This window comes from Lissotriton vulgaris, chromosome 12, assembly GCF_964263255.1.
Source record: "Lissotriton vulgaris chromosome 12, aLisVul1.2, whole genome shotgun sequence".
Lineage (NCBI taxonomy): Eukaryota > Metazoa > Chordata > Amphibia > Caudata > Salamandridae > Lissotriton > Lissotriton vulgaris.
The window spans coordinates 57052480-57080364 of NC_141700.1; the positions used below are offsets into that span (position 1 = coordinate 57052480).

A 27885-nucleotide genomic window follows, 5' to 3' on the forward strand; every position below is an offset into this window, starting at 1 on the left:
AAGAAAATCTAACAATGGAGTTGATGCACATGCACATTATCACCGAAAGCAGGAGTCACCTACCTCGTGACTGGAAAGACTTCTTTGAAGAAAAACAACTTGCAAACATCTTGACCCAACACTAGATGGCAGGAGAATGCAAAGTATGTGATCTACAGCTCACTTGCCTCAAACATGCTCTTTAAATTCAGAATCTACTCCTGCAGCAAATGATTCATGATTTCACACCCTCTTCCTCTACTGCAGGTTGTAAAATGGCAGCCAACAAGAATCCACACAATACTAATAGTACTAATAAAGGCAGAGAGGAGAAAACTACACTGGTGAATTTCAGTAATGCTTTATTCAATACAGATTAATAGGCTTCTTTTTTTACAATTTCAGTATGAAAATATGAATGCAGTTGGGAGAGCACGCTTCAAAGAACAATTATTCTCCCCAAACGTGCAGGTAACTTGCATCACAGAACAAAGTGCCATCTTCTCCTTACAAAGTAAATTTTAATATTTTCAAGTATCTTGTATGAAAGGTTACAAAGAGGAGTTTAAAATTACCCTAAAAAATTCTACATACATACATTGGGTGGGGAGTGTTAGTGCAGATCTGAGGGTCAAGCTTGGTTAGGAATGCTGATCAAAGCACTTGTGGCAGGAATGGGATCCATTGCACTGTTGATATCTACAATACCACCTGCACTGGATGCCTTCGCTATAGTATTCTCTAAGCAGACACCAACATCTGTTTCGGTTTTGCTCTTGCATGGGAGTTGTGTGTCCACTGTACGAACTGCATTTCCAATTGAAACAGTCTTTCCACTCTCATTGCAAATTGCAGTGTCATTGCTGGGGATGGTGCCCACTCCACCACCTATAGAGAGCATGCCATCGCCATGTGGAACAGTCTTCACTTCCCGGTTATGGCTCACCATACCATGTCCAGTAATTCCAGCTTCCATCACTCTACTCATGTTTGCAGTTGTAGCTTCACTTGGAACAACCTCCATTTCACATTCAGGTTCCAATACTTCCAAAGTGGTAGAGTTAGAAACGCATACAACAGAACCACTTCTTGGTGATGTTTTTACTGACTTTACGGTTGTTTTAGCAGCTGCAGCTCTTCCATCTGTGAACAAAAAACACATATTTGGTTTTGCCTGTAGCTAAAAAACATTGTCACTATAAGATGCAAAACTATTGAAAAAGTAATTATGCAAAATGTATTTACATTGTAACAAAGCATTTAAATACATTGAAATCATGGCCTTATTTGCATTGTCCCCCTGATATTTGCAATGTCAATTGATTTTTTTTTTTATAAATCTTTATTTTAAAACAAGAAAAAGGGAATAGACCTATCCGGTGCCATACGTACATACATAATAATAGGGCAGACAGGTACAATGACAGGATAGACATGAAGCGACAGAAGAATCGCTGAGACGACTGCGCTAGTAGTTACGAAGCATGATTGGTAGCATTACAGTCGATAACAATTTAAGTGCAGGCCCTCAGAGCCCGACCACCCATAAAATCAGAATAGTAGAAAAAGCTTGGCAACCAGACACTGGAATTTAAACAAAATCAGGATATTTCGCCAATATTACTAATAAGCGAAAGACTGAAGAGAAGATTGAAGAAAAGAAAACCATAAGAACGAGAACAAAAATAAAACAATAAACCCATCCCCCCACACTGCACCCCTGCATACGACTATCGCCTAACCCCAACTAGCAGTGTGCCTGTCGCCCAAACTAACTAAGTTCTAAAGATAGAAAAGAGAAAACATGGGGGGAAGGCATTTCCGTATGGGCTCCCGGTCTCGTTCCCTCCCGCCAGAGACAGGCACCCCCTATGACGAATATACAATACAGGACTCTCCAGAGTACCGAACGAGGGATTCGGTGCCTCTTGTTGCACGGGGTCCTTGTCCAGAATCAAAAAGGTAGTCGTGTAAATCGTAGTTGGCAGCAGTACCTGCAGTGGAGCAGGGTCCGGTTCCACACACTCCTTCTCAGATAGGCCCGTAATCATTTTGTGAATCAGGGCATCCATATGTGAATGAAATGCCCCAATGGCTGCCAATACTGTCTTCAGCGACGGCTCACGCTCCGCCCGGTCCATTTCTCCTCGCTCAGTACCGATCAGATTCACTTACCCCAGAGAGCCCGGTTTCTCCAGGGGAACAGACAGGAGCGGAACAGACGGCATCGGAGGGTGACTGATCGGTTTCTACGGCAGCAATCTGCACTCCGCTGCCGCGAGCGAAGACCCCGACCCACCGAACCCCGGCGGTGGCAAACCGGGTCTGCGGGACAGGGACCTCCGCCCACAGCCACTGTCGTGCCACGCCACTCCTCCCTCGGTGTTAGTCAATCAGAATGACCGCCATCAAAATCGGGCAAAAAAGACCTCCACTGCGGTAGACCAGACCCTGCTTGATTCTCACGGCCGATGTTGTTCAAATTACAACCCGGCTGGGTGAAAACTCGAGGCCCCGGCTCTCCTGCTGGACTAGACCGCAAACTTCAACTCGACACAACTCAGTCAATTAAGCTGAGTAAGTTTTTGGGATTGCACCATCGGAGCGTGGATCGGTTCATCTACACGGAGGTCGGGCGTAGAAACAGGATCATCTAGCAGGATACGGAGGTCAGCGGAGCCGGGAGCCTAAGCAGCCATCTTGTTTGCTAGCATAGCTCCTCCCCCAATGTCAATTGATTTAATTAACCACGCTTATAAGGTTGGTAGACGTCCACCCTTTTACCAAAGGGTGACAAAGTATCTAATGTAAATTTTCAAGTACTTATTTTCATTCTATTTTCTCAAAATGAACATCAACAGTGAAGCACTAATCATGACACCCTGTTACAAAAATCAAGGCTTCCTTAGTCCTAAGGAATTGTCATTTCTTAACATCAAATCTGCCCGGACTCCTGTTAATTACACCCTACCCAAAATCCACAAAAATGAAGCCACACTCCCCGGACGTCCCATCGTCTCCGGGTGCAGCTCCATTTTGGAGCCACTTGGCCAGTATGTGGATTACTTCATAAAAGAGTTTGTTCCCCATACAGAATGTTATGTTCGGGACAGTATGTCTATGATTAATTTGGTGGAGCACCATTCGTTCAACATGGAGTCTGACATTTTGCGTACTCTTTATGTTGAATCGCTCTACACCAATATACCACAAGTAGAGGCGCTGCTCACCATGGAACAAATTTTAGACAAAAGACCACGTCCACATAGTGTCCCCACCATCTTCATACTACAATTACTGGAAATATGCCTTACCAGAAATTTCTTTGCCTTTGACAACAAATTTTATCAACAGGTGAAGGGTACCTCAATGGGCGCGGTTTTTGCACCTAATCTAGTCATTCTGTACATGGATCACTTGGAAACATCCAGAATTCTCACTCAAAATAATCCATTTTTTTGAAGGCATCACCATGTGGAAACGCTATATTGATATTTTTTTTAATTTGGCGTTCTACAGAAAGTAGCCTTATCCAGGCTCTCACCTTCACACGGACGCACAATAGATCCTCCATAGCATTTCTGGATCTTACCATCTACCACAACAATAACGAACTGCTTACTAGACTATACCGCAAGCCCACAGAAAGGAATACGCTTCTTAAATACGACAGTAACCATCCCGAGCTCTCTGACTCTTTTCCTTACTCACAATTTTTACGAGTTCGGAGGAACTGCTCTCAAAAGGAAGACTACTTTCATGAAGCATCCATACTTTCATCTAAGCTGGAAGCCCGGGGCTACCCGAAACGATTGGTACGCAATGCACGCAAAAGTGCCTGGTATTGCCCATGTGAACTATTGCTCATCCCCAAACCCAAAACCGACCAAAAACGCATAGTATGTGTCACCACTTTTTCACCGGTGTCAAATGCCATACGCAAATCCATACTTAAACATTGGACAATAATCAATGTCGGTAGTCTGAATATTGATCGTCCCCTGTTTGCCTTTAGAAAGAGCCGTAACATAAAAAACGACCTAGTCAGGTCAGCTCTCACCGCCACCAAACCACCTGCCACAATCACCGACATTTGGGGGCTTACTCCCCTGATGGGGCATAAAAAGTGGGAGAACTGCAGAGTTTGCAAATTTACTATTGAAGGACAGGATTTAAATTTCAATGATATACATATCAAGTCCAACAGTTTAACAAATTGTAATTCCTGTAATGTAATCTATAGGATATGTGTCCGAGTGACAAAATTTACATAGGTCAAACAACTCCGAAAGGATATGCCAACATCAAAGCCGCGTCAGCTGCAAGACACCCAATGCACCTTTGGTGGAATATTTCTCAAGCAAAGGATACACCGAGAACGATATCAAATGGACAATCATCAGCCAGATTAAACCTCCCCACAGAGGGGCAGACATTGGCAGTTTACTGAATAAAGAAGAGCTCAAGTGGATTTTGCGCACTAAAATTATAAAAAATGGTCTTAACAGGAGTGAAGATTGGACTTCCCTTCTGTAACAACTGTTGGCTCCAATCTACATTTTCTTTCACATTTACAAACATTATGACTGTACACTATGATGCCCTTTTAACCATACTGTGAATTATCCCTGTGTTCATATACCATTAGTCCACAGTGTGAATGCCAAATTCTTTTGTAAATTATTTTTAATGGTTCTGCGCGCTCCTTGTATGTGTCTTTACAATCTTGCGACCCACAAATATAGTCAAAACTCCTTGTAAATCATTCTTCATGGTGCTGCCAGCTCATTGCATGCGTCCTCAACACAATCAACCATTCGCGACGCACACACAAAACGGCCACCTCATTGGCATTTACAGCTTCCTATCCGACTTACTTCCGGGTCACGCTCCATTCCTCCGTGCTCGCAACCTATTATCCCTCCCCTCCACCTAAGATTCCTTGAGCCATTGCGCCCATGAGACGCGTCGAGCACACATGTCTGGAGACCGTCAACTTCACAGCTCCGACCTACACAATGTGGTATCCCACGCCTACTGGCACAGCCCGGACGCAGCAATATTAAGGTAGGAGCAGGTCCATCGCCGCCCGCACTGGTGCCTACACCAGCCCTTGTTCTGAGTTCCTTTTCGTTTCCTTCAACAGCTAACGGATTTCGAATCTAGCAGAATACCCCCTGCCTGCATACTCATTGTAGCAGTCTTCAAGGTAATCATTGACCCTCCGCTGCCTACCACCGGCCATTACCCATGTGCCTCATTAGAAGAGCCCAACCCTTCCTTTTTTTCTTTCCCCAGGAACTGCCTCGACCACGCTGGGATTTGGTCACTTGCCTTAATGCCACATAGAACCGATGCGCTAGCACATCATGGGCTAAGCGGTATTATCATGCATTGCTGCCTCATTCTCCTTGGCGTTTTACCCCGTGCATGTAATGCTTGCTCTCCTATTTCGTTCCTTCACAGGTACTGTGCCGCTTCTGAGTCCATCACTCTGCATGGTCCTCCACCACTCGGCAACTCATTATTAAAACGTTCAGAGTCTAGTCCATTTTGGTCTAGCCATTTCACTTGTGTTCTCACCGACACTCAGCGGTTTACTTCAACGCACTAAATTTCTTATGCTTGCACATCATGATGTTTCTCATAATCTGGGAAGGACATGGCTTTTGTAGTTCGGACTGGACTGTTCCCATGGGGCACAGGGTCAGAGCTGATTTGCATATCGCCATTGTCTAACCCAGGGTGGTGTGGAGTGCAAAAAAACGATGGATTTGGGCCCAGATCTTTGGACTGGGGTGAATGTGTGACATTGATCCACATTCTGTCCATCACCTGTTTTGTTTGCAGTTTCTCATAATCGCGGCATTGATAGTTTATTAGTTGGCACTTAAAGCTCAATATGTTGTATGGATTTCCCGGCATTACTCAGTTTGTCCCTCTGTTATCCTAGATCTTTGGACCGTTTTTGAGTGATTTGAAGTACTAGTTCGCTTATTTAATAACTCAATTTCTTCCTTCCTTTCCGCCCCCCATTTCTAATGTTTTCATTGTGATGTCAGTTTTGTAATTATTGTTCTCAGGCTTACAGTATTCTGTCCTGATGATGATCTCAGTTATCCCATGAACAGGATCGAAACTTCTTCTTAAAAAACATTGTGCACACAAATATTTCTACTGCCTTGTCACGTTTTTTTCTACCTATTACATTGTCTCATTATGTATACCTATGAACAAGCATTTTCTCTGTTTCGCCTGACTGTTTTGAATTTCTTGTTTGTTTCTTTATTTATGATTTTGTATACATTGTCACCTTGTCACACTTGTCCTATATATTGTTCTGGATACAGGACTGTATCCTACTGGATATTGCCACTGTCCCTTGACAGAAAAACCATATTATTTGCATTAAATTTCTATCTGGCTGGACAGATTATATAGAATTGACTGTGTTCTATATTTGTTTGGAATCGCACAAGTTACTACTTGTGTAACGATATATCTGTAAGAGACATTAGTTAGTGATAGATTCCTTACATTAGAATATCCCCAGGCGTCAGACTGGATCCAGAAATTTTTGCGTAGCAGTACCCTTGCGCATCGGTAGGCGTCGTCTGCGGCTCCACGTCAGTCGTCGGCGCCGTGGGCGCCGTGATGATGTCTGAGTACTTAGACGTAGCCTCCGCGTGCTAACGTCAGTTCTTAGACAGCTTTTCCGCGCCAGAAAAGCAGAGCTATGCTAAAAACCAACACTGGTGCCATTGAAACTAGGGCCCTGAAAGGGGATGACCTTAACCCTAGATATCGGTTCGCAGAACGGGGAGGATGGGTGGGTCGTTAAGGAATCTATCACTAATGTCTCTTACAGATGTATCGTTACACAAGTAGTAACTTGTGCATCTGAAAGAGACACGTTAGTGATAGATTCCTTACCTTAGAATAGATACCCCAGCAATACCAACCCCGGTGGTGAGTCTGCGAACCAATAATCACACCAGAAAGTCCTGGAGGACGGAACGGCCAAAGAAGCCATTCCTCCGGACTTGCTGTCCAGGCAGTAGTGTCTTGCGAACGTGTGCAGCAAGGCCCATGTAGCTGCCCGACAAATCCATGCAAGGGGACTCCCCGGCCCAGGGCAGTAGTAGTCGCCGGGGCCAGAGTGGAATGGGCCCTCAGCCCAGCAGGAGGTTCCTTTTTAGCCAAGGAGTAGCACGCTTGGATGCACAACACGATCCACCTAGAGATGGTCCGTTTGTGCACCGCCCTTCCCTTCTTAGCGCCCACGTAACCAACAAAGAGTTGGTCATCCACCCGGAACTGGCGTGTGCGATCCAAATAGAATGAAAGCGCACGTTTTGGGTCCAGATGGTGGAGCCGCTCTTCTCCTTTGAGGGATGCGGAGGCGGAAAGAAGGTGGGCAAGGTGATGGACTGCCCGATGTGGAAGGCTGTGACTACCTTGGGGAGGAAAGAGGGCTTTGTCCGCAACACAACCTTGTCCGGATAGACAGAAAGGAAAGGAGGTTTAGAGGATAGAGCCTGGAGCTCACTCACTCACCTGGCAGAGGTGATGGCAACCAGGAAAGCAGTCTTCAAGGTAAGAAGGCGGATAGGACAGTTGTGAAGTGGCTCAAAGGGAGCGCACATCAGAAAAGTAAGAACCAGGTTCAAGTCCCACTGAGGCACCACGAAGGGAACCAGTGGAAACGTGTGTGTGATGCCCTTCAGGAATCGATTAACAGGGGACTTTAACAAAGAAGGTTGATCAGGCAGCCTTAAAAAGGCTGAAAGAGCAGAAAGGTAGCCTTTGATTGTGCCCAGAGCAGAGCCCTGCTGGACAAGAGAAAGAAGGAAGAGAAGAAAGCTGTGCACCATGCGACAAATCTGTTCCACCTGCAGGCGTATACCGACTTTGTGGAGGGACGCCTGGCTGCCAGAATGAGGTTACAGACTTCAGGAGGCAAGTCAAATGGCCTCAACTGTCGCCGCTCAATCTCTAAGCATGGAGGTGGAGACTGGACAGGTGCGGGCGGAGGTCAGTCCCCTGCTGCTGCGACAGAAGGTCCTCAAGAAGAGGCAGACGAACCGGGGGATCGACTGACATACTGAGTAGCTCAGGATACCAGTATCTTAGTGCCCAGTCCGGAGGTACAAGGATGACTTGTTCCTGGTCGCGCTTGATCTTCCTCAGCACTCTGGGCAGAAGTGGTATAGGCGGAAAGGCATACAACAGACCGCAACTCCACTCGCGACGAAAAGCATCTCCGAGCGAGTGCCGCCTGGGAAATTCCAACGCGCAGAACTGATGACATTGCACATTCTCTTCTGTGGCGAATAGATCTAACCAAGGCTCTCCCCACTGCTGAAAGAGGCCTTGTGCCACTCATGATCCATCATGCACCGGCGGCTGAGTTCGTCCGCCCGGGCGTTCAGAGAACCTGCCAGGTGTTGAACCACCAGGGTCACACCCTGATGTTCCAGCCACTGCCAAAGGCGCAGAGACTCCTGGCAGAGGGTCCATGACCCCACCCCGCCCTGTTTGTTGCAGTACCACATGGCGGTGGTGTTGTCCGTGAACACCTGCACAACACTCACCCAGACAGATGGGAGGAATGCCTTCAGTGCTAGACGAATCGCCCGCAGCTCCAAAAGGTTGATATGGAGCCGGGACTCTGCCGGAGACCAGAGGCCTCTGATCTCCGCCTCTCCCATGTGGCCTCCCCAGCCCTGGAGGGACACGTCCATCACAACTACGTACTCCGGTTGGGGAAGGGAGAGGGATCTGCCGCTGACCCAATTGCGGTCCGTGAGCCACCACTGCAGCTGTCTCGCAGTGCCCTCCGAGATCAGGACATGGTCGGACAGGTTGCCCTGATGCTGGGCCCACTGAAACTTCAGGTCCCACTGCAGAGCCCGCATCCGACAACGGGCGTGATGCACCAGAAGGATGCAGGAAGCAATCAGCCCCAGAAGCTGTAGCGTCAACCTGACCGAAACTCGGGATGAAGGCTGAAAGATTGGAATACGAGCCTGTATATCCCAATCCCGCTGTTCGGGTGGGTAAACCCGAAACTGCGCCAAGTCGAGAACCGCTCCGATGAAAAGGAGCTTCTGAGAGGGACACAGGTGTGACTTTGGCACATTGATGGAGAATCCCAGCTGGTGCAGGAGGTCTGCCGTCGTCTGGAGGTGGCGGACGACTGTCTGGGGCGAGCCCGCCTTCAACAACCAGTCATCGAGGTAGGGGAAGACTGAAACCTCTAACCTGCGCAGATGAGCTGCGACCACCGCCATCACTTTCGTGAACACCCGTGGGAAGCACGGTAAACTGAAAGTGCTTGTGGACTGCTGTGAACCGCAGGTAGCACCGGTGGGCCGGCAGGACATGGATGTGTAAATAAGCGTCCTGCAAGTCCAACGCTACCATCCAGTCTCCTGGGTCCAGGGCAGCTAAGACCTGAGCCAGTCAGCATTTTGAACTTCTCCTTCCGGAGGAAGCCGTTGACGTTCCGTAGGTGCAAGATAGGGCGTGGGCTCCCTTTGCCCTTCTTGGGTACCAGAAAGTAGTGAGAGTAACAACCACACACTACTTCTGGCCCAGGAACGCGCTCGATGGCCCCCCTTGGCCAAGACGGCCAAAACTTCCTCCTGCAGAAGCCGCAAATGATCCCCCGATACGCGGTGGTGTTGCAGTGGCATGGCTTGAGGGGTCGTCTCGAAGGGGAGGGAGTAGCCCCTTCGGACGATTTGCAGCACCCACCTGTCCGAAGTGACAGTGCGCCAGTGGGAGTGGTGATGGCGAACCCTGCCCCTCACTGGCGTCACATGGGCCGAAAAGCACGGACTAGGAGGGTTTTGAGGTGGATGCTGCGGGGGAGGGTGTGAACTGGCCTCGCTGTTGTCCCCGACCGCCTCCACGGCGATTTCCACGGCCACCACCGCGCTGGATGTTAGTCTGTGGTGTGTGGCTGGCAGCACGTGTGGGGGCGCCCCTTCCTTGGCCACGAAAGTAGCGAAAGGCACCCGTTTGCTGGCGCAGGGCCGAGAGGCCCAAGGACTTGGCTGTAGCCCTGGAGTCCTTAAAGCACTAAAGTGCATGGTCTGCCATGTCGCTAAAAAGGCGACGGCCATCAAACGGCATGTCCATTAGTGTGTTCTGGACATCGGCCAAAAAGTTGGCGGACTCCAACCAGGTGGGCGACAAATCACCACCGTCTTTGCCATCGCTCTACCTAGTGAGTCGGTTGTATCCAGCCCACACCGGATAGAATATTTTGCTGCATCCCGGCCTTCCACAAGGGCTTGGCAGAGTTTGGCCCGTACCTCCAATGGACACTGGCAGCAATTCCGCGACCGTGTCCCACAGAGAGTGGGTGTAGCAGCCCAAGAGGCATGCGGTGTTGGAAGACCGCAGTCCCAGACTAAGGGATGAGAATACCTTTTTGCCGTACTGCTCATACCTCTTGGATTCCCTGTCCGGCGGAGCCGACGGGAATGCGGTCTGGGAATTGGACGCCTGGATGACCAGACTTTCGGGGTGGGGTGGGTGGACAGGAAACATGGGTCGCCCGGGGCCGGGCGGTGGCGTCTGGCCACATTCCTATCTACGGGCGAACCGGTAGCGGGCCTGGACCAAGTGCCTAAAAGAACGCCAGTCAAGGCCTCATTAAACGGCAGCAGCGGCTCGGCAGAGCTTGATTGCGGTTTAAGGACCTCAGTGAGGAGGTTAGTCCTCATGGCCGCAACGGGGAGCTTAAGGCCCAGGGCCTTGGCCGCCCTCATCAACACCACACTGTAGTTGCCCCCTCCTCCGTAGCCACGGTAGGAGGCGAGACAAAGTCAGTGTCTGGGGAGGTGTCCAGACCACTGGCATCCCCAAGTCCACCTGTCCAGTCCTCTTGAGACGGACACTCGGGTCAGAGGGTCCTCAGACCCCTCCCAATACTTCTCTTCACCCATCCCCTGATAATCAGGGTTGTCAAAAGATGAGGCCGGTTCATAGAAGCTAAACTCCCGAAGCGGCGTCGAAAGCGGCGCCGGAGGCGACACCTGAGGGACCGGCGCCGGTGAGGTAGTTAGGTCAACCGGCGACAACCCGGATCCCGAAGCGGATCCAGTGGGGCCCTGCGGCGCCGTGCCCAAAGGCGCCGAAGCCCCCGACCCGCTAGGGGCCCCCATACGGGTCCGCTGGGCCCGAAGGCGCCGCGGAACCAGTCGGGAAGAGAGGGACCTCATGGCCATGAGGAAACGCTCGATCTCCCCTCGGCGTTGCGCCCTGCCCAGGGACCGGAGGGTGTGGAGCAGGCCGCGACGCACGCGCTCCAACGGAGCCGCGTGGGCGGTGTCACCCAAACCCCTGGCCGCGTTGCGCGAGCGTCGGGGGGTGGGGGTGGGGGGGGGGGGGGGGGGGGGGTGTCAGAAGAGCGATGGCATCTATTCGACTTCTTGTGCTTACCTGACGACTTCGACCGGGAGGAGTGATGCAGACTCTCGGAGCGATGCAGACTCTCGGAGCTGTGATGGCTCCGACCCCGCGACCTGTCCCTCGACCTCCTGTGGGACTGGGACCTCTCGCGGCGCGGGCCGACTGCCGGAGTTCGAGTCGCTTGCGGGACCGCTTCCGCCTAGCTTTCGAAGTCATATATCACACTGAGTAGAAAAAGTCATCCTAAAAGTAATCACAAAGTAATTGCAAAGTAACTGAAAGGTAATTTCAACTGTTTCTGAACATTTGACCTACCAGTAACTGCATTCAACTGCATTATATCAGAAAAGTACTATTTTACTTACCTGCACGAAGTTAGGCTTGGTTCTAAAAATAATATACAAAGAACTATTTTTATACAAAACAATTGGTCAGAGTTCAGTCTTTGTGTGTGTGAAATCATTCCTTGCCTGGGTGTGTACAATAAATGCTTAACACTGCCCTCTGATAAAACCTTACTGGTCACCCACACTACCACAAATAGAGACTAAGGTATCATCTACTTTAGCCTCTGCCTACCTTTGGGGATCCACTGAACTCTGTGCACACTATAACTTACTTTGGTAAGTATATTGATCGTCGGGGTCCAGTTCGAGGGCGACGTAGGCATACTGCGGGTGCTAAGCGTCGAGGGTGGTGTGCCGAATACGCTTCCACCCCCCTCCTGAGACCCATGGTGTTTATTCCCAACACCAACTAAGTGCAGAAACGATAAGTAGAAGCCTCCTAAACCAGGAGTAATTAGGAATATTTTACTAATTCCTAATTTTTTGCACTTTTTTTCACTTAAATTCTTATTTTCACTTTCACGCCCCTAGGTAAGGGTGGGCCTTAGCGTGCCCATACCGCCAGGGTTTTACCACACACAGTCCTGATGAATTGCCGGGTAAATTAACACCGTTTCGATGGCAAGAAACATGTCGACTCACTCTTAGGAATCCCCACTCAATTACAGTGGACTGTTTCCTCACATATTTTAACTCCTGAGTCTTTAGTGATCACTTAATAAAGTTTTTTGATACACTACTGACCATTTTAATACCCCCAACACTCACTAAATCCCAATTACACTCAACACGCCCTTATCTCACGATCCCGCTTCGCAGTAATCCTGGCATTGCAGCACACCAAAGAAACACTAGGTCTCTTTGGTGGAGCCCAATGATGAAGCATGTCATCACCAGGTGGTGAGTGAGGGCTTTCTTCAACAACTCAGTGCGGTTGTATTTGTGCTCCCCATAACGGCCTAGCTTGTCTGATAGACACTCTTATCTTGATTTTTTGATAGTATATACAGAGCCAGCTTCCTACAATTGGCCATTCAAATTATAGGAACTCTACAGCTTACAGATGCAAAACAGTATAGAACAGTGTCTGATGTTTTCTATGAAGATCTAAAGAAACCTTCAGCGAGATTAACATACCAGCTCATACCTTTGTTTTGCTGTACATCCACTACAATACAATCATCGTCGTCATCTTCGTCTTCTGTATCTGCCTGAAAACCATCTGTCTCAACCACTCCAACCTAAAAAAAAAACAAAAAACAATGAGCTGTACTTGAAAACGAACATAGCTACACCTGCATACCTACCATCAATTAAAAGCTGAAGAAAAACACAATAAAGCTTTAAACAACAGCTCTAGCTCTGAATTTCTAGTTGGGTGGAAAGGAATATTACTTTCAATTCTGTTGCTCAATGATAGGCTTTCCTGTTTATGAATTCAAAACATTTATGTGCAGGAGCCCGCAGCACCTCAAGATAAATGCCGTATGAAAAAATGTCGAACTATGCCTATCCAAAGGACAACACCTGTACTTCCAAATACGACAAAAAAACGAATTAAAAATAAAGTAAATATGAAAATGGTAAGGCACTTTAGTGAACAGCAATTCGTAAGCAACCACTTTAGGCAGTTGTGAAATTTATGGTGGTGGGCACAACTGTACTTATTTCAAGGTACCGATATTCTTTGCCATCTCCTGCACTGTTCCAGCAGTTGGGCAGCTTTATTTCCAATTAGCATAGAAATTGGACAACCTATACTGTGGTCCATCATCATCTAAGTGTAGTGGCAGCCCTACATTTCCAGAAGTACAATGGAAATGAAAGTAGTGCTTTTTCTTGCTCTACTTGCTGGTGTGCATGCTATTCCGCCACCGGACTGAAGGTAGGGCCACTGAAGAGGTGGTGGTGCGGAGGGGGGCTGGTGGTCAGGTAGCACTACAGGTAAAGATTGCCTCTGAATTTTGGAGATCAGCACGTTTCTTTTTAAAAACAAATTTAGCACCAAATTTAGGACAACAGGATGGCTGCAGAGAACAATAATGCAGTGACAAATTTAACTGATTATTTTACCACCTACATCAAAAGAATGAACTATTTTCTTTGAGCATGGGTTGAATATTTCAATGACAAAACCAAGATTGTAATTAACACACCCTATCTTCAGTTGTATTAAACACAAAACAGAAGTTACATATCAGTAATCCTTGTTTTCCATATTTAACTCTTCACCAAATTAATGGATGCTGAAAAACAATGACCATAAGAGAGACAGACATACATTTTATAAGAAAACACACACTGCATATATATCAAACATATTTGGGTGCTTTCCCTGCACCAAATGCAGTGGTATAAAACATGTTTCAAAAGGCACTGAAGTATGGAAAATATTTATAGTTTCCAGTGATATATGGTTTTGTCATCATAATGAAAGCCTCCAAATACACTGCAGACCACTGCGATGACCACCAAGTCTGTGGCATGGAGGAGTAAATTATATTTTTGCTAAAATCTGCAAATCAGATATTATTTATTTATGTTTGTGTTTGTGTTTTATAGAGCGCAAACCAGACCCGTAACGGTATCAGACCGCTTTACAGGATCGACAAGTAATATACAAAAGACTTAGGAGGAGTGGATACATTTGAGATAAACAGGTGGATACATTTGGGATTAACACAGGTAGATACATTTTATAAGAAACAGGTGGTCTCGAATCCTGTGTGGGATGCCCAGAGGTGCCGCATGGACATCGTCCGGAACACCATGGAGAGGCCATAACAGAAGGTAGAACAAAGTCGCTGAGGTGATTGAATGCAAGCATTAGAAGAGGAATTTGCCCATTAGGAAAGTATTGGCCTCAGTTTTAAAGCGTGCCAGAGACGGAATTCTTCTAATGGCAGGCGGGAGGGAGTTACATATTCTTGGTGCGGCCCCAGAGAAGGCCTGATTGTACGTTTATTTTTCCTGCAAGCATGCTGGTTGGAGCAAGAGGTCTCTGGCAGCCCGTGAGTTTCTGGCTTCTCCGGATACCACGAGTTTCTGAGCGAGGAATGCAGGCGAGTTAGAGTATAGAGCCTTGTGAGTGATGCAAACCAGCTAAAGTTGGGTTCTGGCCTCGAGAGGAAGCCAGTTTAGAGCTTTAAGGTGTGGAGAGATGTGGTTGAATTTCTTTGAACCCGTTAGGAGTCTGGCGGCAGCGTTGAGGCAGGCTTTTAATGATGCCAGGGAGATCTTGGGTAGACTTGCGAAGGTAGAGTATCCATATTCCAGTCTGGAGATGACTAGAGCCTGGATTGCCATTTTTAGGTCTGGAGTGTCAAGGAAGGGTTTAAGGTTTCTTGGGTAGCTCATGTGAAAGCTGGCTGTTTTGGCCATTGAGTTGATGTTGCCACGCATATTCAAGCTGCAGTCTAGGGTTATTCCAAGGGATTTAGCAGACTCCACTGTGGTTGGTGGGCAGTTTAACGCTGTGATCGCCTTGATCCATTCCTGGATGTCAGGGTTGGTTTTAGGTGGGGAGATTAGAAGAAATTCAGTTTTTGGTTTCGTTGCGTTTGAGCTGCTTAGAGGTGAACCAATGGACAGTCCACTTCAAAGCTTCATTCAGGGAAAGAATGTCCTCATGAGAAGAGATTTAATGTAGATCTGGGTGTCATCAGGATACATGTGGTAGGAGATATTGGCAGTGCGTAGCACTTCTGCGAGCGGTTCAAGGTAGCGATTGAAGAGTGTGGGGGACAGGGTTGATCCTTGGGGGATGCCAACCGTGATCGGAGAGGGAGCAGATAAGTCACCGTTGATTAGGAATCTCTGAATGATTCTGGAGGAAGGACCTAAACCATTCAAGAACGGGGCCTTCCAGTCCCATCCTGATTTTAAGGCGTTCAAGGAGTGCTTGGTGGTTGACTGTATCAAAAGCAGAGGATAGGTCTAGTTGGATTAGGAGACAGGTTTTGCCTTGGTCAAGGGATTGGAGGGCCTCATCCAGGATGTGGAGGAAGGTGGTTTCAGTGTTGTGACCAGGTCTGAACCCGGATTGGATGTTATCTAGAAGGTGGAAGTTGGTGACATTTTGGCTCAACTGCTGTTGCACACGTTTCTCCAGAACTTTAGCTAGGAGTGGGATATTCGATATAGGTCTATAGTTGTCAGGTGAAACAGGTTTTTTAAAGATGGGGATGACTTGGCCGGCTTTAAGAGAGTCCGGTATCGATCCCTGTAGGAGGGAGGCGTGGATTATTGCATTCCAAGAAGAGATGATAGCCTGAGAGGCAGCAGCTAAGCAGTTAGAGGGGAAAGGGTTGGTAAAGTGGTTGACAAATTATGTGTCAAATTAAGTTAATCCATAACTATGGAGTAAACACAGCAGACTAGTCAAACGATTCCAAAAGGACGGACCATGGCCTATTAATGAAGGGTAAACAAAACCTAAACCGTCTAATTGCTGACAGTGCCCACTGTTAGCTACTTAAAGAGAATGACCTTCATCTTTCCCTTCAGCAGACAATTTAACAATGCAATGTTTTAACTAAATAATTGAGGGTTGTCTCAATTTGGGGGGCATGGCCTGCTGAGCTGTGGAATGGCTGCTAGCTAAGCGAGCTCCACCGGCCGAGAACTAATCCTGCATCGGTCCGTGTGACTAGAGAGCTGCTGCCGCACCAAACACGTTTCACACACAACCTGGAATGCAGGCAACAGAGTGTGCTAATCCACGTCCCCAAGTTTGGCTCTGGAACGGAGGGGTGCGCCCCGGTGGAGGGCCTGGCCACGCATTCTGGAGCTACTGACGTGCTGGCCTGCTACACCGTGACTCGAGCCCGGGGCACATAATGCGGTGAGAGATCTCTGAAGAGCCTGAAGTGGAGTGGGAGGTTTTAGCACGCTTTCTTCCCTCCCTTGAATTATCCTTTTGAGATCTCGCTCTTTTACTGGAGGTAGAGGCTCTGTCTTCATCAACCGTAGAAGAGGATTTTAGCCACAAAAAGGACTCTGGCCTCCCTATCCCTTAAGGTTTTAGAAGGGAAGGCGCGGCAGATCTTACAATTTTTAGCCTCATGTTTTCGGTAGAGGCAATAAATGCAGTCCTTATGTTGGGTCATCAACATGGACCCTTATCTTCTTGCATGTTCTACAAGGTCTAAATAAGGCCTTCTTGTCAGACATCCTGAAGCTCTGAAGAAAAAACTGAGTCAAGACTCAGGGAGACTCTCTTCCACACGACGTGCGGTGAAAATTTGAGGAGAGCTGGCTCTGCAGAGAGGGTTCTAGAGGGTGCTGTAAGCTGATTGATTGGAACAAAGACTTTGGTCTTTTTAGCATAATGAGGTAGATAGGCTACTACAATCTAGGCCTCAGGCCTTCTCATAGGGCCTACTACTGTAATTTACTCTTGGCACTGCTTTTTTATATACCGTGGGACTCCCACCTCGGCGACTGGGAATGATTCAGACATGTGAATCCATGAAAGATACCCCAATACTGGATAAACTGCTTGAATTTGAGGAGGAGGCGCACTGCAAAGTTACATTTTTGGGGAAACATGCCCAGGCTAGAAGATACGGGGAGGGGGGACAGGCCGGGGAGAACTCTAGAGGCGATTATTTGCGCCGCAAGGTCCACTGCTTACCTAACTGAGCTGAAAGGTGCACAACAGTCTGTAGTTAGAGGCCAGAGAGAAATCCTAGAATAGTTTTCCCATTTTTATTCTGAACTATACACTACTACACAAGAATCTACTCCAGAGGGCCTGCTGCCCTTTCTTGATTCACTGGAGCTGCTCTGGCTGGGACCAAGGAATAGGGAGTATTTGGCCTTCCCGCTCACGGTGGAGGAAGTTTCTCAGGTCATCAAAAGCTTACCGTTGAACAAGGCCCGTGAGTCAGACGGTCTAACCACCGCATTCTATAAGAGTTATGCAGAAGAGCGGGCGCCGCACTTACTAGCGCTATATGAGGTGGCTCAGGCCTCGGGCCTTTTACCACAGTCAATGTGCAAAGCAATAATAATCACCTTGCTGAAGCCTGGGAAACCGGAAAATGAATTGGACTCTTATAGACCGTGGATGTGAAAATATTGGCGAAGCCGACTGCAAACCGGCTGGAGCCTCCAATCCCGCTGATCGCTTGCCCAGATCAATTTGGATTTATCCCCAAGAGATCTACCTCACACAACCCGAGAACCCTATTTTCAGTACTGCACTATTTACACCCAGATGTGACAGCTGCTGCAGTATTCCTAGACGTCCGCTGTTTATTAATCTTATACGTCTGCTATACACACGGCCAACGGCTCGGGGTGAATGGTCTTTTGTCGCTACCGTTTGATATTTTGCGAGGTACGAGGCAAGGATGCCCATTATCCCCTCTACTATTCGCAGTAGCGATGGAGCCGCTCGTTGCATGCATTAGGCAGCATCACACAGCCAAAGGGACAGGGTTTAGTGGACAGAGCCTTTTAATCTCACTGTACGCTGATGACGTCACACTGTACATGACTGACCCGGCGTCGCACCTTGATCCATTACTTCAGGAATTCATTAGGTCTGGTGGCCTCTCTGGCATCTCAATTAACTGGGCTAAATCAGTTATTTTTCGTTTAACAGGCGCCACTACCCGGTTCCCTCAGAGTTTCCCCTTCAATGGGAGGACAAACCTGTGAAGTATCTGGGCACATGGCTCAGTAGAAATGTGCAGGGCATAAACTATGGGCGCGCCATAACATGGTTGGAAGAGAAAGTCACTGTGTGGGCTAAGCTCCGCTTTCCCTAGCATGGAAAATAGCATTGGCCAAGATGGTAGTTCTGCCGAATTTCCTTTATCTATTCGTCAACATTCCTATTCCCCTCACGCAGGCCTTTTTTAAACCTCTCAGATCACACCGGATCTCGTCGGTTTGGGCGGGAGGGCAGGCGCGAGTCTCTTGGGACCTATGGACACTCGCTCTGCGTCAGGGTGGGTTGGGAGCCCCAGATATGCAATTTTATGCATAGAGCGCGCAGGCTCAGTTCTGCACCACTTGGTACATCCGACCCCATTTCAACCCCATGTGGCTGGGGAGACAGGTGCTGAGGCACCACTCTCCCTGCAAGTCACTTTATATCAAACTTACAGGAGTCCTAGCGATGGCATAGACACAGTAAAGACCTTGTGGTAGGTGTTAAATGAGTTACAGAAGAGCTGACAGTCCTATTCTCTATGCCCCGTCCACATCCCTGGCACACAACCCTATGCTCGAAGGTATCAGCAAGGACTTACCACAAAAAATGAGTCTCTTCTTTTGCAGACCTCTATCCAGAGAATACGTTTCAGCTGCCCCCGGCCTCATTGGAGGGTCGGAATGTGTCTTTCTGAACTCTTCGCATACTACAAACTACAAGCTGGGTGTGGGTCTCTACATGCCACTTTTCCGAACTCCCTGCCAATCCTGAATGTGTGGGAAACAGGCTCCAATCAGAATCACCTTGCAGACTCATTACCTGGATATATAACCACATGCAAACGTCGGCCCCTCTGACACGGCCACGAGTGCTCCAGGCATGGAATGAAGAACTTCAACCTCCCCTCACGGAGGACCAGTGGGCTTATTGCTGCTGCCAACTCACAGCATTGTCCCCCAACTATAAACTTTGCCCAATTCACTTTAATTTCTTCCATAGATTTTATAGGACAACCACCAGTCTACATCGCAAGGGGCTGAAAGATGACAAAAGCTCCTTGAGATGCAGTTTGCTCCCGCTACTTTTTTACATATGGCATGGAGCTGCCCACGGCTGACACTATACTGGTACAACATATTTACTGCGATTCACCAGATAATAGGTACACCGGGGGATCCTGATCCCATACAGGCGTTGTTGAGTTACATAAAGGATACACCTGTCAAAGTTCGTAAACTGCATGCACGGTTACTTCTATTTGCTAAGCGCCAGGTAGCCATGCACTGGGGACGTAAGGGGGTTCCCTCTAAAAAATTTTGGATCAGAGACCTAACATTTGGGCATTCACAACTGACCAAATTTTGGAATTGATGCCTGCAGCTTCCAGGCCCAGAGCATTTGGGAACCATTTGTTGTGTGGGCCCGAGAGCATCTGGAGGCTGCTAGAGACAAGACGATGGAATCTGGGTGTTTATGAGCTGACACAGGGAGCCTGGGGGAGGTTGGTAACTGGGGGACTGCTGTTTCTTGAGAAGAAATATGCGGTTTTCTGCCGCTGAGTCGAACTGTCTGAGCGCAAACTAGAGGGTGTTGTAGTAGACTCTTTTCTTAAACTGTCCTTTGGGTCTTGGCAGCTGTTTCTTACAATAGGATGTATCTACTTCCTTTCATGTACTGAGCAAAGGATCGAGCATGCAAGAAATGACATTAGTAATTGGCAACGTAGGCAGATGTAGAGATAACTATGTACCGATTAGCAAGTGGCTTGTTGTTTGTAGCATTGTTTTAAAATGGCTATAAATATAATTAAAAAAAATAAAAAAGCAACCTACATTAGGGTAAGCACAAAAAGAAAAAAAAAAAGATGTCTCCATTTACTGCAAAGATCAAAGTTTAGTATTTCACTTTTTATATTCAATAAACTGCTACCTCTTTGGAAAGATACCTGTTTTCAAGATGACCCCAAAATAAATATGCAATGAAATACATAATTGATAAAGTTTAACATGGTCCAATATTGCCATGGAATGAATCTGCCAGCATTCACCAACTACCGATCTTTTATGGACTGGTTAATGAAGTCACCAGAGCACGGCTCTACGGTAATATTAGACAATATTACACAATTATGATAGATATATATATATATATATATATATACACACACACATATACACAGACACACACCCCTAGCAAAGCTGCAGATTTACTTTTTCAGTGTTAATCTGACCACTGACGCTTATGTTTAGGGCATGACCATATAATGTAAGAATTGGCGTTGATGCACTTAAAGTCATGTGGATCCCCCCCACATGCAGAGATATGCTGTTTATGAAGATATGACTCTTGATAGAGACTCCTCCTGCCTCTAATTCAGTTTCCTGATTCCAACTTTCCCATTGATGGAGAGGAACAAAATTAATGACAATGGATAGTAAAATATATTTCCAGGGAATAAGATCTAGCGGAGACCTAGGATAGCATGCTTACCAGACTTAAGACCTAGACGAGACTGGACTGCTGAGAAGCCTTTCAGAAAGCAAGAGCTCATTTACACCAGCCAGAAATGTTGGTCTTTATTTTGGTTTTTAAATACAATAAGATGCAAGATATATATTCCCATTTATACCCCAAAACTAACAGCAATAAGAAATAGTCTACTAGAAGATACAGCTACTACACATGTAAAAAAATTAAGTCTATGGATATGTATTTGCCGTTCTCCCACTACACCTCAACAGCGCTACCAATTTCCCACCAAAACACTTATTTTCTCACCTGCTTAACTTCCTTGGGTCTTTTCATGAATTTGGTAATTGACATACTTCCACTCGACTTCCTCTTCACTGACACTGGGGTTGTTTGTGTAGTGAGTGTGGTCAGACTATTAAGGCTGTCCTCTTTGGCTGCAGGGTTGACTTGCGTCAGATAAGTCCATTGACATGGGACAGGGAGTGCCTGCTGGTCAAATCGCTTCAATACCTCTGCATGGACATACCAACACATTCTAACATCTGGCCTCTTCTCGTATGTGGAATTCTCAGAGATGATGCGCTTCAGACGGGCTTTAGATGGGACAAGTGCATTGTCACCAGCAGTCGGAGTCGTAGGTCTAGAAGTATTGGGACTTATGGGACTAGTACTGTTGCTTTCTGGATTGCCAGGCTCTGAACCTTCAGAAAGCAATCCACGTCGGCAGCATTCCTGGAACTCATGTATAATTACCTTGCTGCCATTGAAGTTGCCATGAAGCAATGGAAGCAAGTTTTTCAAAACTGCAGAGGGAAGAAAATATATTAATTAGTACAAACCCTTTTTTTTATATAAATGGTAGTTTTCAATATCTAAGTGAAGCAACTTAATTTGTTGATCAGGCCAAATAAGCTGCATTATCAAATTGTTCACAATAATACGGTTAAAGTTATACCACATTCTTGGCTTGAAGTTTCCATCTCTATAAACTTTAGCATGGGCAACATCCGAGAACTAGGCACTTGGATCAAATATGAAAACAGTAAAGAAATAAAGAATTTGGAAAACAATTTTTTGTAGGTATCTGATGCAAGTTTTACTGAAGTGCACTGGGTTCCAGCTATCCAGGTCCCCAGTGCCAGATCTATTTCTCTTAAATTGTACAATTGTTTCCCCAATTGCAATACCTTTAGCCTCCCCCTGTAAGTTCCTAGTAAATGGTACCCCTGGTACCTAGGGCAAGGAGGCTAAAGATGATACCAAGGGCTGCACCATGTATTGTGCCACCCTAAGAGACCACTCCGCTTGCAATGGCAGTTTGCATGAAGGTGCTGTGTGCCATGGTGCAGAGAAAAGCGAAGACAGGACACGGCACACCTGTGTGCCACGCCTACAACCACTCCATGCAGTATAGGTAAGTCACCCCTACAGCAGGCCTTACAGCCCTAAGGTAGGGTGAACTTATTACAACTACATGTGTGGACATAGCTACATGAACCAATATGCTCCTGTGATATCAAAGTCGATTATTGGGTATTTCAAATGAACAGGGAAGGCAATTTAAGAATATGTGCTGGACACTGGTGATGGCTTCACTGAAGTTTAAGTTGTTTGGTATCAAACATTTCTTATTAACAAGCCCACATTGATTCCTGTGATGGATTTATTAATACATGCACCCAGAAGAAAACCTACTGACTACCTCTGTACTGCCCGACTAGTGTCAACCAGCCTGCCACCACAGACCAGTTTCTGACCCCTGCAGTTAAGAGTTTGCACTCTGAAGGTGGAAACCATGCCTGCCATGGGCCGGAGGACTTTCCACCTCCTCCAAGCAGGATGGCTAAGTAATCGGCATATCAAGGAAGGAGGCTTTAAACGCTTCTGTAGCCTTTGATATGCGACCCAATGCTTCCTGACAGGGGAAATGCCACCACCTGCCCCGGGCTCATTTGGTACCACGTCAGGCGGGAAAATTAGCTAGTTAGGAGGCGTGTCCCCTCAAGCTAGTACCACCCTTAAGGGAAGATTCATGAATTGGGCACTACTTTTAGAATCCCACCACCTTAGTTTTGGTAGAATTAGGTAATCTGGGTCACGGTTAAGCCCACTTCCCACCGGAAGTGGTAATATAGAGGGTGTAGACACCCCAATGGCAAGTAGTCCATCAGCTACTACCTGTAATGCTCTCAAATTGTGTATTTAGGTGGCACCCCTGACATCAGGTACTCAGATTCGGCGGATCTACAAGAGGACCCTGAAAGCAGCAAGAAAGAATGAGAACTGAAAACTGCTGTGGACTTTTGGCGCCAAACCCTGCCTGTACCAATTCTTGACAATCGCGATCAGCGACTCGTCCTGCAGCTGACCAGCTTCCAAGAACCCTGGGAGACTACCAGCCTTCGCAAGTCACAAAGTAATCTCCCTTGGATTAGAGGAGATATATATGGGCAGTCCGCAGGCACCGACAACTGACATAACACTGTGTTGCAGCTCACCGCCCAGCCAGACGCCACAGCTCTCCGGGAAGAGGAACCTGCGCTCCTGAAGGTCGGATTTGTCCCTCCTTGCCAAGTGAGATGACTCCAGGACAAACCAAAGCCGCACAGGATCAATACCCAGAGTGCCAGACCCCTCGCAGCAAGCAAACACCTTGAGAGTCCTATCCAGACTCCGACACCAAGGAGCCATGAAAGGAAGTCTGCATCGCAGGGACCGACAGAGGCCCAGCTGTCCTGATTTTGCATTGGCAAGACCAATGACTGCAAGGCTCCAGGACGCACAGAGCCCAGCCAACCTCTTTGCTCAGCAACCAAGCCCTCCATCCCTAGATCAGACAAATCAAATGTGATCCCTTGTCCCTTGGACCACTGCGACCTGAGCCCCCTGTTGGGAGCTCCCAGACTCGGCCCCAAGTCCCCCTCTGCAGTTTGTTTCTAGGTGACCCCCACACCCTTTTTAGCAGCGTAGCATGCACAGCTACCAATGTGGTAAGCAACTCTGCACCCAGACACCCCAGGGAAGGTAACGAGAAACTGCTGGTAGTACTTTGAACCTTGCCCCCCCCCCCCCCCCCCCCCCCCCCATGACCCTAAGAACCAAAGACCCCAGAAGCAGACAGTAAATACTTGTAAGAAAGCATTGTGCGTAAAGGGGCATTTAAGTAACTTTTACTTACCTGCAAAATTCAATTAAAAAAAAAGTACTTACTTGCTATCAAAGTTTTTGGTATAAAAATGTATATAAAAGAAAACTTTTTTTAATTTGTCTCGAATTTATTCTCGAGTAGGTCTCATTTATTGCCTGTGTGTCAACTAACCGATACGCCTTATTGCTCGCCCACACTACGACACAAGAGCATATGGGATATCATTTGTGCACTATAAACCAATTGGGGTTTGCCTGGAATCTATACAATGTACCTCCTTTTGGTCCACTGTATAAAGAGCTAGCTTCCTACAGATGCTACTTTCCTATGGTCAATGAGTTGGAAGGCAGCAAGAATTACACACATTATACCACATAGAAACGTTTTCCCATGGACATCCTGCATTGGTTACGGATACCCTTAAAAGGCGAATTAGAATCCCTACAGTTAAATGCATTAACAATTTGTCCTCATCTATTTGAGAAAAAAGTTTACTGTGGCAGAATGTTTCAATAAAAACTAAGATTTAATGTACATTTTTACTTTGAAGAGCACATCTATAGAAATTCCCTTCACTTAACATGCAATAAAAAAATATAAACACTGGTCATGAACTCTAGAGGGAGTACAAGTCATTTCATTTCATGAAGCTTTATTCGGTTCATAACAATCGATGACCATAAAAGCACATAGCAAAATGCAACAAGATAAAATACAGTAAGTGACAGTAATGTTAAAAAATCATACTTTTCCTGAAAGTCATAGATTTACAAATAAAACTCGCAGCATAAAAACATATAAAAGGGCAGTCCATATTGTATAAAATACACATTGCATCCTCCACAGTACGAATGCCATACCTAAGAAATATTGGTTTCAAATATGCAATCCTTACATTTTGAAACAACGTACAGATAAGCATAAAGTGCATGGTGCTTTGTTTTGAATGCCCGTCGCAGGGACAAGGGCCAACCGGGTGCTTTTTTTGGTGTGGAAAGGCCACCAAAACATGGGCGATTCCAGCTCTCAGTCTAGTTAGCACAAATCGATGCGCCGACCTGGTTACCACATTCAGGTAATTCTGAAATCCCTCGGTAGCAATATATTTATTGTAGAGATTAACAGTAACAAGGGTATTGGTCACAGCTGAGCGTTTCAGAGTTCTATAGGACTTAAGGGTGTTTTTCATGTCCTGTTTGACAAGACCTTGTGGGGGACAGTGGTCTAACAGCAAATTAATATCAAAAATGCTCAAATAGCTGTCCACAACGTATTTAAGCCATGGTATCATCGACCAGTTGTCTAAACCAAGGCAATCCCTAATGACAAGTTGATTAAACTCTGTCTCTTCCTTGAGCCAGGTCGCTCGATAGAGTAGTAGAGGCCTAAGTAAAGCTAGGTCCCCCAAGTATGCGACCCCTACCTCTTTGTGTATCAACTCAGTTGGGGCAGATTTAGGGAGACATAGTAATTTCTTTATAAAGTCATTCTCTTCCCTCTGCAGATGCTCGACGTTGCAATAACCCCAGAGTCCCGCCCCATAAAGGGCGATAGATACACTGCGCGCCTTGTAGATCTCCATCATATCCTTAATTCGCCTATCTCCCAGTTTAGCGGCGAATTTAAAGATACCAAAGGAGCTTTTTCTCATTTTCGTCCTAACATTGGTTAATTCTTGCCCCCAGCAACCATCGCTAGAAAAGGTAACCCCCAGGTAGCAAAAGCTATTAACGCACAAGTTACTACTTGTGTAACGATATATCTGTAAGAGACATTAGTTAGTGATAGATTCCTTACCTTAGAATATCCCCAGGCGTCAGACTGGATCCGGAAATTTTTGCGTAGCAATACCCCTGCGCGCTGTTAGGCGTCGTCTGCGGCTCCGCGTCCGTCGTCGGCGTCGTGAGCGCCGGGATGACGTCATCGGAGTATATAGACGGCGCCCATGCGCGCTGACGTCAGTTCTGATAACACAGCTTTTCCGCGCCAGATACGCAGAGCCATGATAGAACTAACACTGGTGCCATGAAACTAGGGCCCTGAAAGGGGGATGACCTTAACCCTAAATATCGGTTCGCAGAACGGGGAGGATGGGAGGGCGGTAAGGAATCTATCACTAACTAATGTCTCTTACAGATATATTGTTACACAAGTAGTAACTTGTGCATCTGAAAGAGACACGTTAGTGATAGATTCCTTACCTTAGAATAGATACCCCAGCAATACCAACCCCGTGGTGGTGGGTCTGCGAACCAATATCACACCAGAAAGTCCTGGAGGACGGAACGGCCAAAGAAGCCATCCCTCCGGACTTGGCTGTCCAGGCAGTAGTGTCTTGCGAACGTGTGCAGCGAGGCCCACGTGGCTGCCTGACAGATGTCCTGCAGGGGGACACCGCGGCCCAGGGCAGTTGTCGTTGCCGTGGCCCGAGTGGAGTGAGCCCGCAATCCAGCCGGGGGCTCCTTCCTCGCCATGGAGTAGCATGCTTGGATGCACAAGATGATCCACCTGGAGATGGTCCTCTTGTGTACAGCCTTTCCCTTCTTCGCGCCCACGTAACCAACGAAGAGTTGGTCATCCACCCGGAATTGGCGAGTGCGGTCCAGGTAGTAGGAGAGCGCACGTTTTGGATCCAGACGGTGGAGCCTCTCCTCCTCTTTCGAGGGATGCGGAGGCGGAAAGAAGGTGGGCAAGGTGATGGACTGCCCGATGTGGAAGGCCGTGACAACCTTGGGCAGAAAGGAAGGTCGTGTACGCAACACCACCTTATCAGGGTGAACCGACAGGAAAGGCGGAGAAGAAGAAAGAGCCTGGAGCTCACTCACCCTCCTGGCAGAGGTGATGGCAACCAGGAAGGCCGTCTTCAGCGTAAGGAGGCGAAGAGGACAGTTATGAAGTGGCTCAAAGGGAGCACACATCAGATAGGTGAGAACAAGGTTCAAGTCCCACTGAGGCATCACGAAGGGAACAGGAGGGAACATGTGCGTGATGCCCTTCAGAAATCTACTCACTATAGGGGACTTGAACAAAGAAGGCTGATCAGGTAGCCTCAAGAAGGCTGAAAGAGCAGAGAGATACCCTTTAAGAGTGCCCAGAGCAGAGCCCTGCTGGGCAAGGGAAAGAAGAAAGAGCAGCACTTCCGAAAGGGGTGCAGAGAGGGGATCCACAGCCTTTGCTGCGCACCATGCCACAAATCTATTCCACCGGCAGGCGTATACCGACTTAGTGGAGGGACGCCTGGCTGCCAGAATGATGTCACAGACTTCGGGAGGCAAGTCAAATGGCCTCAACTGCCGCCGCTCAATCTCCAAGCTTGTAGGTGGAGACTGGACAGGTTCGGGTGCAGGACCGTCCCCTGCTGCTGCGACAGAAGGTCCTCCCGAAGAGGCAGACGAATCGGGGGATCGACTGACATGCTGAGTAGCTCGGGATACCAGTATCTTCGAGCCCAGTCCGGAGCCACAAGGATAACCTGGGCCCGGTCGCGCTTGATCTTCTTCAGCACTCTGGGCAGAAGTGGTATAGGCGGAAAGGCGTACAACAGGCCGCAGCTCCACTCGCGACGAAAAGCGTCTCCGAGCGAGTGCCGCCTTGGAAACTCCAACGCGCAGAACTGCTGACATTGCGCGTTCTCGTCTGTGGCGAATAGATCTAACCAAGGCTCTCCCCACTGTCGAAAGAGACCTTGCGCCACGTCCGAGTTCAGACGCCATTCGTGATCCATCATGCACCGGCGGCTGAGTTCGTCCGCCCTGGCATTCAGAGAACCTGCCAGGTGTTGAACCACCAGAGTCACGCCCTGATGTTCCAGCCACTGCCAGAGGCGCAGAGCCTCCTGGCAAAGGGTCCAC

General features: G+C 47.6%; 1 protein-coding gene across 2 annotated transcripts in view; it reads right to left on the reverse strand.

Annotated features, from left to right (window-relative positions):
* Positions 1–324: 324 nt before the first annotated feature.
* CHAF1A (chromatin assembly factor 1 subunit A) overlaps positions 325–27885 on the reverse strand; it is an 80718-nt gene continuing 53157 nt past the window's right edge. For both annotated transcript variants that reach the window (XM_086947068.1, XM_086947067.1), the window contains exons 13-15: positions 21193–21689; positions 12898–12991; positions 325–1122 (exon numbers count right to left, since the gene is read on the reverse strand). In XM_086947068.1, the coding sequence (XP_086803194.1) occupies positions 611–1122; positions 12898–12991; positions 21193–21689 (1103 nt within the window). In that variant the 3' untranslated portion in view covers positions 325–610. The remainder of the gene's footprint in view (positions 1123–12897; positions 12992–21192; positions 21690–27885) is intronic.